The sequence below is a fragment of the Ambystoma mexicanum genome, chromosome 13, assembly GCF_040938575.1.
Source record: "Ambystoma mexicanum isolate Mex_15411 chromosome 13, UKY_AmexF1_1, whole genome shotgun sequence".
Taxonomy (NCBI): Eukaryota; Metazoa; Chordata; class Amphibia; order Caudata; family Ambystomatidae; genus Ambystoma; species Ambystoma mexicanum.
In genome coordinates this window covers 106,877,561-106,891,846 of record NC_090938.1, presented here as the reverse complement: position 1 = coordinate 106,891,846, position 14,286 = coordinate 106,877,561, and the positions used below count along the sequence as shown (strand labels likewise).

At 49.8% G+C, this 14,286-nt stretch overlaps 1 protein-coding gene across 5 annotated transcripts in view; it reads left to right on the top strand.

Annotated features, from left to right (window-relative positions):
• The window catches only part of TRIM33 (tripartite motif containing 33), a 1,358,766-nt gene that overhangs the window by 98,385 nt on the left and 1,246,095 nt on the right, over positions 1-14,286 (top strand). For all 5 annotated transcript variants that reach the window (XM_069633393.1, XM_069633392.1, XM_069633390.1 and 2 more), the window contains exon 2: positions 12,137-12,255. In XM_069633393.1, the coding sequence (XP_069489494.1) occupies positions 12,137-12,255 (119 nt within the window). The remainder of the gene's footprint in view (positions 1-12,136; positions 12,256-14,286) is intronic.

Genomic DNA, 14,286 nt, shown 5'->3' with positions numbered 1-14,286 from the left:
GCATTCAATTTTGGTCCAGGCCTTGCATGTCAAATCGACCATGTGCCTTGGCCTGTGCGATCAGCTTAGGCCAGTGAGAATTACCGATCTCAATAGCGCTGGGGCTGCCAGTGCTCTTTCTATCTCGACATGTCTCCGATCTGGATGTGCCCTGAATCAGTACGTACGTACGTAAGGAAGCCAGCCTGTGCTACATTGTAGTACACTTCGAATTCTGGTAAGCGCAAGCCCTCCCCTTCCCATATCGGGGCCGTGATCTTATCCCAAGATATTCTCGCCCCTTTGCCTGCCCAAATAAACTGTAACAGCTGACCTTAACTCACAGAAGAATCTTGCAGGCACCGGTATCGGAGCATTTAGGAATATGTACAGAAGCCTAGACAATATGGTCATCTTGACCACCGGTATACTGCCATAGAAGCTGAGTGGGAGAGAGTTCCAACGTGCCATGGCCTTTTTGGCCACATCCAGGGCCATTCCGTAATTACTATTGTACACTGTCTCCGTTCCTGGATATCGCGATCCCTAGGTACTGAGTCAATTCCCAATGGAACCCCCAATTGTCCCGAAACTGAACCACTGTGCTTGTTGGTGGAAAAATAATCGACTTGCTGGTTTTCATCTTTGGGCCCGACAGAGCCATGTTGCTGTACTTCATGCATCACAGGATCTATATTGACAATTGGGTCTTTTAAAAACAATACCATGTCGTCTGCATATGACATTACAACTTTATGATTATCTAGTCGAATTCCCCTATGTATATGCAACTCCCTGATCCTTTCGGCTAGCGGCTCTATTGTCAGGGGGTAGAGTAGGGGGACAGCGGGCAGCCCTGATGGGTCCCTCGTCCAAGAGGTATTCGATCTGTCTCCTGTCCTTTCACCCTCACTTTGGCCACAGGGTCCGCATATAACAAAGCTACCAGCAAGATGAACAGAGCTCCCACATGCAGACGACGTAGAGTCATAAATAAGTATGGCCACTCGACCGAATCAAATGCTTTGGTGGCATCGAGTAGCGTAGCCACTACAGGCTCGTTTTGCAGGAGGGCTGGTATCGGCCCGTACATCCGTCTTAGTCATATGATGTAGAGCGCCCTGGTATAAAACCTGCTTGATCTGCCCTGACCATTGTCAACATTATCGGAGACCATCTTGTCACAAGGATCTTTGCCAATATTTTATTGTCCAGGTTGATGAGCATGATTGGGCGGTAGGATGCGCAGTCGTTACTAGGATTCCCTGGTTTCAGTAAAACCACTACTGTGGCTTCTCTGAGCGAGCCCGGCAACTGCCCCAATTCTATGGCCTGTTGATACTACCAAAGTAGGTAAGGGGCTAGTTTGTCTATGTAATGTTTTAAAAATTCGGCCGTAAAACCGTCCGGGCCAGGGAATTTCCCGGATGGTAAGTTTTTAATTGCCTCCTTGACCTCCTCCAGCGTCAGTGGTCGGTTCAGCCATGCTCTCTTCCCTTCAGCACAACCGTACAGCCCCACCTGGTCAAGATATGAGTCTATGGGCCTCATTCCGAGTTGGGCGGTAAGGGTTTGGCATGGGTCTGAGCGGAGTAAGGATGTGCATACATTTCTGGAATTCCTGTACAATTTTGAGATCTTCACATTGATCTCTCCAGCTGTTGGCTATCGCCGTGACTCTGCCCTCCTGGCCCCACATCTTAGTGGCCCTGGCGAGGTATCTACCCCGAGCTTGACCCTCCCCCTACTGCCTGGGCACAACCTTATCCCACAAAAATGTTATTTCCCTCTGTGCCAGATTATGAAACTCCTGGATGGCCTGCATCAATTCCGCTTGGTGGGCGCGTGTGGGGGTAGAGTAGGCCTCTTGCAGGGCGCGGATAATCGCCTCTTTTTTTCAGCTAGTTCTCTTATCTGCCTTATTATCCCGGACTCCATCGCGATACACTCTCAGCTGATCACACACTTGAACCCCTCCCATAGAATCCCCACTCAGTCCACTGACCCCTCAATGATCTCAAGTATTAATCGATAGCTGCAGTCAATTCCTCCCTAAAGACTGAAAGTCCCTCACTTTTAAACCTCCAAGGTAGTCTGTTCCCGCCATTCCCCCCCCTTTCCCGGGTAGATTCACTGTTAATACAGGGGCATGGTCCGATAGAGTGCGGGCAAGTATGTCCACTTCTGCAGTTTGTCCCATTAAGGTCTGAGATATCAGGAAAAAAATCCAACCTAGATGCAGAATTATGGGGCTCAATGATGTGTATTGGCGTTTATCCGGATTTCTGATCCTCCACAAATTACCCCCACACCTGGATCATCCCCCGGAATTTGTCAGACCCCCTGGTATGTTGATGTGGATTTCTCGGGGTCCAGAACCTCATTGAATTCCCCGGTCCATATTATCTCCCCTTCGGTCATGTCCCCTAGTTGCCTTTCAATCCATTCTAATGAATCCGTTGAGTCCAGGTTGTGGCCGTAATAGTTAATCAAAGTGTACACCTTCCTCTGGATTTCCCCCTGAACCACCAGCGCTCTGCCCTGTCTTTCAGGGTCCTTGTATGACAAAACTCCCACCGAATTGTGTATTAAAATGCTCACGCCCCTTCCGTACGAGGAAGAAAAGTATCTGTGGCATCCCCAACTCTTCCCAAATTTGGTCTGACTCGAATGTGAGATGTCTTCTGCAGGAGGGCAATTCCCACCTGGTGATGTCTCAAATATTGTAAGCCTTTCCGGCACTTAGAGGGACTGTTGAGACCCCTTACGTTCCAGGTTAGAAGCTTCAGTGTTGCCATTTCAGGTTTATGTGAGACAGTCCACCCCCCACCCTTCCCGATATTGGTGGGTTAACCTAGGGATCCAAGACCATCCCCTTATTGATATACTCTTAGAAGATTTCACCTCATGTCTTGATAATACTCCGGCTGGACCGGTGGCGCGTTCTTAAACCCCCCCCCCCCTCCTCCCCCGACAACCCCAATTCATCAGTGATATCCCTCCCCCCGCCCCCCAACTCCCACTGTCACAGGAATGAACTTCCCACCCCCCACCAAATCCCCCAACTTTTCAGCTCATGAACGACCCCAACCATTAAATGCTATCAAGCTCTCGCTATAGGGAAGGCTAGGATCCGACCTTTGCTGCTCTCTCTAGGTGTGTGGTTTCCAAAACGTATCCAACATTACAGATGTTTAACCTCAATCACCCGTGGCAATGCCTCCCGACCAAGGTAGCATATCTAGAAAGGAGCTGGCCTCCTCTGGGGTTTGAAAGAAAATAGGTTTGCCCTTGTGTCCGACTCTTAGCCTGGCTGGGAACATCATGGCATACTTTATGCCCCTGTCCCGTAGCCTTTCGTGACGGCGATTAATGTTCTTCTGGACGACTGCACCTTATCTGTAAAGTCAGAGAAAAACCGTATTGTCCCCTTTGTAGCAAACTGTACCTTCCCCCCCCCCCCCCCCCGCTCTACGGACTGCTGTATCCCTATCCCGATAATTCAGCAGGCAGGCTATTAGCGGGTGAGGTGGAGCCCCCGGGACCAGCCTCCTGCCGCCTGGTATTCTATGTGCCCTCTCCACTATGCAGAGTGAAGAAAACTCATCGGGCCCTAGTGCTTCCTGTAGTATCCACCAGCTCATCCATATTTTTCTGGTCCACCGACTCTGACAGTCCCACTGTTCTAATATTTCTTCCGCAGCATGATTCTAAGTCCTCCTGTTTCTCCGTGGGGTCCTTCAGAGCCCTCCGTACTTTCATGTCCCCGGAGACGGAGGCTGCCTCATCTTCCTCTCTCGAGACCCTGCCCTCAGCCTTGCCAAGTCTCTGTTTATCTAGCCTCACCTGCATGTGATCCACCTTGCAGGTCAATGTGTCTAGTTTCCCATCATAGGATTGTATGCCCGATTGTAGTTGCGTGAACATTGCTTTAATGTCCTGGAAGGCTGATGTCTGGTCGGGGGTGGGGGGTGGTGAGTGTCGACAACTGGGCCTCCTGTGTGCCCTCCATTGTCCTGGCTCCTTTCAACTGTGGTAGTTTCAAAGTTCAGATTTGCCTGCGGTTTACCGCCCTTCCCGGCTTTGGACATGTTTTTCTGCTCCGGCTTAGGGACAATCCGACTTTGTACATGAGGTGAAACGCAAGCCTGTTCATATACCTCCAGGGGTGGCCCCCACCCAGCTCCAGTACCCGTGCAGATGCGCCACACTCGACAGGGTACTGTGCCCTACTCAATTTCCGTTAGAAGATTGGACTGTCTTCCACCACCACCTGGCCGCTAGATGTTACTTGGGTCAATTGGTCTGGTGTCGTTTAGCCTGGGGCGCTGGGTCTCTTAGCCCGGGGCACTATGCCTCACAGTACCCTGCAGATGGCTGCTACCTGTCTTTCCTCCGCTATCCGCTCCACCGTGGGTCCCCTTGCACACTGATAGATGGTGCCTTGAGTCAATGTCCCGCATCCACTCGCGAGCTGTCACTTACTTGATTTGTTCCAGCATGGGAACAGTCTCACTGACCCCTCCGCCTGGGTGTAGCCCGATACTTCAGGCTGGTCGGCCGTGCCCATCAGGCTTGATGGAGGGGCTGCTCAGCCCACAGACTCCACCCCTACTGCACCTGCTTTGTGTCTCTCCTGGTATCTTGCTGGGCAGCTGTGTTGTGATCCAAGTGGGCCAGTCACTGCTGGGCCCCAATCCCTCATGGCAATGGAATCGGGAGTGTGCTGATATTCCTATTGTTGGTCCCTGCGTGAGGAACGGGCAGACATAATGTGGCAAGGTGTGCACGTCCCCCTCCTCCCCCCCTGGCTCTCTAAGTCTCCAGGCCTCGATGCAGCCCACTTGTGGTATGCCGTACTGGCCGGGCACTGCACAATGTCTGTGTGCTAATTGCTGGTTCACTCCGACATGGCTGGAAGATGTGCCCTCCTGAGCGCCTCCGGTGTCATCCTACTGCCATGGATGCCACCAGGCATCCGCTGCACCCCTCTTGCTGCAGCAGAGCCTCCAGGTGGGGAGGGGTGGGGTTAAATCAGGCCAGCACCTCAGGCCCAGCACTGCGCACCACGCGGGGGACTCTCCTCGCCTGGATCTTGAAGGAGCTGTGTGATTCCAGATTGGTCCCTTTGCTGTGTGGAACTCTGTGTGGGTGCCCCACTCCAACAACTGCTTTGCCAGAAGGGGTGTTAGGAGGATGACGGTTCCATCTGGGTGTCGTGGGGGGGGGGGGTGATGACACATGTTCCCTAGTACCATGTTCGCTTCTTCGGCGAGATGCCGAGTCTGCCACCCGCCGCCGACAGGGGTCGCTCAAGCCTCTGCAGGATGGTCTCGAAGCCTAGGCACTCGGGGGCCACCGCATGTTTCCCCAGTCTCACAGCGAGTCCCCGGCAGAGACCACGCCACGCGGCCTTGTCTGCCTGTCACAGCTCCTCCATTCGGTGCCTCGCTTGTGGCCTCCCCGTCTCCACAGCAATGCCCACCTTCTGAGGCTTCCTGGCTATGATATTTTTTCCCTGAAAAAAGCCAGCTAGGTCACCGCCCTATTCCCGGTTCCAACGTGTATTGGGTGTTGGAAAGCTGGAAACCTCACAGATTTATGACTGGAGTTATAATTGCAGCAGAGCTTTACGGGTTCACTGCCATTTTGGTCGGGCTCGCTAGTGACCCCCCCCCCAACCCCCACTCCCCCGCCCTGATTCATTTTTCCCTTTCCTTTTGGATAGCATCTGAAATTACATTTAGTGTTAGACTCATAAACAAGCAATATAAAAAGGTCAACAATAGTTTCTGGACTTGCAAATAATACCTGGGTTGATTATAAGATTCAATGACACATCTTTTGTTGTTGGCTGTAATAACAAATGCAGCTTAACATAACAGTCCTCAATGTGACATTCTCAATCGAAACTAAAATATGAATCGCCTAGCCATTCTCTAGCCATTACCAGGCACACTCCTAAACTTGATAAATTTACAAAAATAATTGATCGCCTTCGTGTGGGAGGCGAGGTGTGTGAAAACTGTAAAGCAATGCTTTTAACCTGGACACATCAGGGAGGTACTGGGGTTCCCTAACCACCTTAAGAACTATCAGCTTATGCAGCTGGGAATATTGGGAGAATGGTGCAAGGTACCTTTCTAGAAACTGTGCAGGACAGTGAACAAGAGTTGGCTGGATAACAGGGGGTGGTACAGCATTGATATAATGGGAGGAGGAAGTATGGGATCGCTGGATAATGCCCCCACAGATGAAGGAAGTGCCAGCAACACATCTCTGCTTCTTGATAGGGCAAATAGTTTTGATTGTGTCCTTTAAAGGGTTTATAACTAATGTCTAATCCCTGTGCGGCTGAACGTCTGCTCTGCTTGATATAAGAAATGGGAAGCAGGTTTGGGAAAGGTGATGCCGTTGGAGGAATGGGAGGAGCCTGCGAAAGAGGTACGTGTCAATTTGCCAATATATATAAATATATAGAAATTGAACATGTTTTAATAGAAGTTACGTGACTGTACTTAAACTGTCGCACATCAGCACTCCTCTCAAAGGTTTCTGTTGGAACTCTGAGGGATTGGGGTTGTATCCCGAAGCAGGAAGTTCTGCCATGCCCACTTTGGCGCAGGGCTCGCGGTCGGGTTCCTTTTTAGGCACACCCTGTTGTCAAGCTAACTGAGTCGCAGACTAAAAGTAGTGTTTTGATCTGCTTGTAGTCTGCACAGTCCAATTAAGTTTGCCAATACTTGTTCTCCGTTATGTCCCCTTTGCTCATACACGTGAGAACTTCTGCCCTATTGTGACGGGAACAGAGCATTTTTGGTTCAGAACCAATAAATCATTGACATTTAATTTGAACGTGAAGCAGGGTGCATGTGTGCACCCCAGTACTGCTCCTCAGGCTCCGCTGCAAAGTCCTTTTTATCCATGCAGGCAGCAACAGTGGGTGCATACAGCACCACAGTGGAAAAGTGGGCGATGTTCCTGCCTTTTTTTGTAAAGAAAATGTTTGGTCCTTCACTTGCTTTAAATTACTTTCTCCATGGGATCGTCAGCATCTGTTTCAATACTCCTGTGGCATAATTAAAGGGGGTTTTCTTTCTGCTTATCATGCGAGTGTCACTTTGCCTGGGACAGGACCAGCATAGGGATTCTACTGGGCTTATGTTTTAAGCTTGGGCATAGATTTATACGGTGGGAGGAACCCTTTGGTTGACTGGCACCTCAGATGTCAAACAAGAAAAGACTGGTAAGTGACCTACATTTTAGCTCATCCCATCCCTTTGTGGCAATCCACATACTGAAGGAGACTCCTGGGAGATGGGGGGGGTGGGGGGGGGGGGGGGAGGAGTGGCGCTAAAGGGAATTGGGTAAGACCCTGAAATTCCTATGCTGAGGTTCCCAACAAGGGGCTAAATCTGCTAGGTGAAGTCAAACATATTATAAAGGAACTCCTTCTGGAGCTTAAGGACCCCCTGAAAGCTTTGTAGGTTCCAACGCCAGAGGCACTGGCAGGCTCACCCCCAAAACCACTTCTACCTTCAGTCTCCTCCAGATGAACTGCCTACTCCCCCCCCGCACCCCTCTTCATCGCCTAAACCATCTCCTCCATCTGCTGGATGTTCCTGATGCCACCACCTCCCCCAACATCTCCACACACACCACGTTCGTCATTACTGAGATCTATACTTGGATATTGGGGGGAAGCGGAAATACCCTCCTACCAAGGCCTTCCACAGTTGGATGTTGAACCTAATGGGTTTTCTTAAGTTCCCTTGCCGCCAAAACACCTTGCGTAGAAGCGGATGTATTGGCTTGTGCCCTCTATTGGAGATACAGGATAGGGCTCCCTAAGGATGTTCTGGCTGAAGCCAGCAAGATATGGAATAAACCTCCAGCCAACAAAGATTGCTGCTGGTTGTCCGCTGTTGACCTTCCAGCATGTTTGCTTGACTGCGTCCCAGGCTGTCCTCTTCAGTTGGGCTGCTGCCTCCCTGTGCGCAAGGCCATTGCTCTAGAGTCAGTGGGCAGAAATGTTTTCGCCATATTGGGGCTTCAGTCTAGTCTGGTCAGTGGCAAGGCTTTGCATACTGCAGCAAATCAAAAACTGTCGTTGGGAGCAGTTCACTTGAAAGTGGGCAGCTACTAGGACCATTAATGAGGACCGCTTGAAATTGGATGTCCATCACATTCACATATGCTAGGGGTGATGCACTAGACATATGTAAGCAGGTGTATCGACATTCCACCAAGTTTGCAAGAGGTCCAGGATTAAGTAGTAGACCTTGCGTTTGTCGGGTTGACCTCTCCCACAGCTGCCGAAGGAGGCTAATACCCTTTTAGTTGACTTATTCCCTGTATTAATGAAACCTCAAACCTGTATGGGGGAGCTTGAGGCACAACTTTATCTCCTGCTCCTTCACAGGATTAAAGGCCGTTAAGGCTATAAAAGCCACACAGGCATACAGATTCCCTTCGCCTTCAAAGGGGCGAAGCAACAACAGTCAGGAACTGGGGGGTGAGCAGACTTTTGTCTCCCACTGCTTCGGACCCAGCTCCAGAACTGGACAAATCCACCAAGTGATGGTCTTGTCTGGTCCCACAGCACTACGTTTGGGGTATGGGGTGTTTTTTTGGGAGACTTAACATTACACCGCTGTGTCCCTTCAGTGGCAGCTTCGGGCTTTGCCTTTTAATTGCTCAGTTTCTGTCCTTCCCTTGGTTGAGGTTGGCTCGCATTCTGTGATGGAGGCGATTGAGAAGCTCGGTCAGATGGAAGCAAACAAATCTGTACCTCTTCTGGCGAGAGGCCGTGGCTAGAACTCTCGCCTTTTCATGGTATCCAAATTTAAACCGGTGTGCCTGCTCACTGACCTCTGTGGCTTTAACCTTCACCTGGTGACCAAAAGGTTTTACCACCCCACCACAGATTTGATTTACCGTCCACATTGAATGGGTGTGGTAGATCTCAGACTCCTATGTGCCCAATGGTCCAGAGCACCAACAGTTTCTGCTGTTTACGATGAGGAAACGGCCACTTCCAGCAAAGGGTTCTTCCCTTGGGTGTACACTCGCCACTGCACATATTTAACAATGCGATTGTGTTGGTTACTGTGTCCCTTCACGTTCAGGACATTCATGTGTACAGATACCTGGTTGAAGGCCTAGATCCAGCAGGAGGCCAGGGACATATTGAAATATTGATGAATGTTTTCAACCTGGGGAGCTCAGTGAATTGGGGAAAGTCTTCCTTGGTGGCCTCTCTGAATCTATCTTTATTGGCTCCTGCCGGAGTACTGCCTGTGTCCGGGTCTTTCTCATGATTGGAACGAGCAACCACCTTGTTGCGTGTGTTCTGAGGCTGTTGTGACTTCTTACAGTCAATGAGGACAGTGCTTCTTGATATTGATGGTTGCATGCTATGGGCGCTCCCATAATGACAGACGATTAAGAACAGTGACCTGACGTAGTCTGGTGGCCCGACAGATGACCTGTGGGAAGGATGCCATTTTTAGATCAGCTCCCTCAACTGACAATTGCAACACTCTTCCTTGCTGGGATGGGGGAGCCGCTCTGGAACAGTTGGAGAATTTTGAATTATGGTCCTGTCAGTTCTCAAGATAACGTCCTGGAGCAGGACCACCATCTTTCTGTGCTCTCACTGTACTTCTATGAAAAAAGAGGATGTTCCCAATGTGGGGAACTCCCGTCCCCTGCACACTATCCACTATCTGTGTAAACAGATCAATAGTTTATACAAGTGGTGAAGGATCACTGGGCGATAGAACTATCGCCTAGCGCAACCACTCGTTGCTACTTAGTACAATTTGTTGCAATTTTTCATATGATATAAGACTTTTTGGTCAGAAACAGAACATTTATAAATGACATTCGAAGGGATTGTGTCCTTCGACGTATTCCTTATCTTTGATACGTTTCCAGCTTGCTGGCCTCGGAAATTTTTTCTTTAGAGGGCACTGCGCGTCGATGTCCCTTGATGGCCACCGTATTTGCGCCGACGTCACCATGCCCATAAATAGCCACGCGCGGCGTCCGTTGCTCAGTTACGTTTTCCCGCGCTTCGTGTGGCCTCGAACACCATTGCTCAGTTCAGTCAGATAACTAATCTACATCTACTCGAAATATACCAACTCGTTCTCAATGGCATCTTCATCGGAACCGACAACGCCGTGATCCGGCTTCAAAAAATGTTGAGACTGCGGTAAAAAAATGTCTAACAGATCCACACAGGATCTGCTTGTGGTGCTTGGGAGCCGAGCACCATTGTTCAGAGTGTGAGGACTGCATGTCCATAACGGCGAAAGCCTTGAAGGAGCGCAAGGGGAAGCTCGCGAGAGTCAGTCAAAACCTCCTCGAAAGTTTCTTCGGTCGCGGCAGTCGTCGTCTCGCCGTCAAACGTTCCCATTCTAGATCTCAAAGTAGCTCCCACCATTCGTCGAGATCAAGACACTCAAAGAGACGTAGAAGATCCCCTTCCTCGTCTTCCGTTTCCCCAGAAAGGGTCTCCTGCCCCACAAAACACAGCTCTCAGGCTGAGTGGGAGGAATTCAGGAAAAAATGTTAAGCGTCTTCGAGAAAGTGGCCTCGTCCCCCTCGAAGACAGCTGAGGGTGATACCCCCAGGTGAAAAACCCAAAAAATCAAAACGCTGCGAGTCACCGCACCCGGCGAAACATTCAACCCGAGAGCGCCACGGGCCATCGGGTAAGAAGGCACCGTCTTTGCCGTCGAAGATCCCTTCGCATGGATCGGCGCCATCGACACCGTTGTCGAAGGGTTCTTCGCATCGGTCGCATCGACGCCGATGAAAGATAAGACCACGGCTACTCCACAGCCAACAGTGATTCCAAGAGCCTCTGACACTACGCCGAGACCGTCGTCTATGTCCTCGAGTAGGATCCCGATCCTCTCGAATTCTTCGAGGACTCTTCCGGTTTTCTCGACGCCGTTTTCGGCGCCTTCGAAGCCTGTCACATCGGCGTAGACGACATCGACGTTTTCTCGGCCAGTAATGACGAATTTGGCTCCTTCTGCCTTAGAAATGGGTTTTATATCAATCTATGAAGAAGGGGAAGATTCTGACCAGGAAACCTTTGAGTTGCAGAGGACCACACTACCTGTTTCAGGCGATTTCACCTCTGAGGAAAGAAGGTTGAAAGGCCTACAGGAGTCATTACATGAGGCAAGTGGGCTGGACACTTCCCCAGAAGTGGATTTTGTTAAGCCAGACCCAGGGGAACATGCCAAAACACCCTATGGAACCCTGATGGCAAGAATTATTGAATTCATGGGTTGGTCTGCGCCTTGGCCTGTTTTTCAACAGGATGACCTGACAGACCTACTAGACAAAGGTCCACAGGAGGATCCTGTGGTCCCCTTCCATACAGCCTTACAAAGAAAAATTGCATCTAACTGGGAAACTCCTGAAGTTATCCCTGCTGTCAATAAAAGATTATCAGCCAAGTATAGGGTAGCTGCTGCTGACCCTGAACACTTATCGAAACACCCGACTCCAGAGAGCCTGGTGGTCCAAGCGGCAACTTCATCAAGCAGCAGGACCGCTTACCCTACTGTCTCACAGGATAGAGATGACAAGAGGTACGATTCTATGGCAAATAGACTTCTCTGCTTGTAGTATGGCGTTGAAGTCCATCTACGTCACCTGTACGCTCGCCAGGTTCAGTCACACACTGTGGGAGTGTGCTTCATCAGCGGCTGACTGCATACCCGAAGGAGAGGAAAAGGAAGCTTTCCTTAACATTATTAAAGATGGCAAAGATGCCATGTGCGAGTCACTTCAAACTGGAATCGATTCCGCTGACAGTATCAGCAGGGTCATGGCGGCAAGTACAACTGTTTTTGACGCACCATTTTTACTCTAATAACCCATTAGCTTTGGTCCTTGACTAAAAGTGGTAGTTATAAAGGTAGTCTACTTTATTGTAGCTTTCTTTTCAAAGTAATATAGGGAAGTACATTAATTTCCCTTTTAACTTTTCTAGTTAAAACATCAATCACTTTAAACGTTTCATGAAAATCTAAATGTGCACAGTGTAATTGCTGTCTTTCTAGAATGCTATATTATGACATTGTTCTTGGTAAACTGTGAAACATTATTTTACTCTTTTGTTCCTTCATAGTTGGTGTAATCCGGTGTCCAATATGCCGTCAAGAATGCAGACAAATAGATCTGGTGGATAACTACTTTGTAAAGGATACATCCGAATCGCCCAGCAGTTCCGATGAGAAATCGGAACAGGTAGGAAGCTGCATTTTTTGCATGTTATTTATTGATGCATGTTTGTGTATCCCAACAACACTGACCGGATATTTCAAAGTTAAAATACAAATGTGAAGTGAAATATAGTATAACCCTAGCGCATGAATTCAGGTTGTGACAATGTAATGTAATCTTGCATTTGAATAGCATCTATTCCCATTGGTATGGTCTCAAAGCGCTTGTAGGTGAAACCCTCTGGGGATCGAAGTCCGTGGAATGGGAGATTTGTTAGGGGGGGTATAGAATGCATCTGTACATTATACGCAATAAGAAGGTAGTTGGGGGCAAGAGTTAATTGGCAAGAGTTTTTGTATGTTGTGTCTTCAAGTATCGTGTGATTGCAGATGAGTGCAGGCGGCCGTGCCAACAGCGATCTTCTATTGACACGCAGTGTGATACTTACCAGGGTGTTCTGGAAGGTTTATTCTTTGTGCTGGGTTCCTTTCTCTGCGTTGCTCAGTACTTTGTTTGAGGTTCTCATTTTCTGCCCTGGCCTAATTGACAGGGTTGAAATAGCACTGGAGACGTAAAGGTATCGTCAGGATGTAGGTGGCGTGGGTGGGCTGAGGGGGAGATCTAGGTCTTGAGGGCCTTCCGGAAGGCAAGGTGATCCTCTAAGCTGTGGATGCTGAGGGAATCGTGTTCCATATTCTGGGAGCCTGGACGGAAAAGGAGAACCCCCCCCCCCCCCCCCCCCCACCCTTATTCTGGTTGATTTGAAGAGTGGGGTGACAAGGACTGCAATGCCCGATCTCATGTTTGTTGGGTATGTACAGGGTTACCTTGCATTGAAGGTATTCTGGTCTGTCTTGTGCAGAGTGATGCATATAGCTTTGAAAGTGGAAGGCCATCCGACAGGGAGCCAGTGAAGGATACAGAGGGTGGGTGTGATGTGATCTCTGGGGCAGGCTGAGGGCTAGGGGGAGCCTAGCTGCTGTTTTGGTCCATTTGGAGTTTTCGAGTTGAGAAGCAGGAGTGCCCAGGTCTAGGGATTTGGTGTAGTCTAGGTGGGAGAGGACTGTTTCTGACTGCAGGGACTCTGTGCGGGTAGTAGAGGTAAGGGAGGATGTGTCGGAGAATGCCAAGGTGTATGTAGCATGATTTAGACCGTTTTGAAGTGGTGTCCATGGTGCATTCCAGGTTCTTTACTGAGTTCGATGTGGCGGGAGGATGGCTTAGCCAGGACAGCCACGGTGTGAGTTGGGGAAAGACGGCAGTCTTCTCACAGATCACGATTTTGGTTTTTCCTGGGTTGAGGATGTGGCTAGCCGTCACCCGGTGATTAATTTCTGTGAGGCATGAGAGTTCGAGATGGGTGTTGAAAGAGGTCTTGGATCTTGCTTATCTATTTGTCGTCCCTGAAGTTGTAGCAGGTTAGGTCATGTGAGTGTATAAGGGCGGGGGGGGGGTAGGTGAGATACGCCATGTGGTACTCTGTTGGCGACAGGGCACAGGGAGGGGTTGAGGAGGAAGGACTCAGGGCCATTTGTGATTGGTTGGCAAGGAAGGCAGAAATCCACCTTAATGTGTTGTCCCTGATGCCGAGCAAGTGAGTCAGTCTGTGGGTGCAGTGGTTGATTAGTTTCAAAGGCTGCTGGGACGTCGAGGATAAGTGCGGCACAGCCTTCAGAGTCTGGGGTTGTTTTGAGTTTTGCTAAGATGGAGACTAGGGAAGATGCTGTTCCTCGAAGGTGTCTGTAGCCAGATTGGGGGGGGGGGGGGGGGGAGGGTTGAGCAGTAGGTTGGATTTGGTGAATAGGCAAAGCTGTGAGTAGGCTGTTCAGTCAATACAATGTCTATAGTTGGCCGGTAGGAGGGGGCGGGGGGAGGGGGGGTCAAGGAAGGGTTTTTTGAGCAGGGGTTTGATGTGCGATGTCTTGAAAGCTGCTGGGGAATATGCCTGAGGTGAGGGATGAATTAATGATGGATCTTGAAATTCTTGCTGCACAGGTAGAGGAAAGGATATCTTTAAGGGGACAGGAGGGCATGGGTCTCCCAAGGATCCCTATT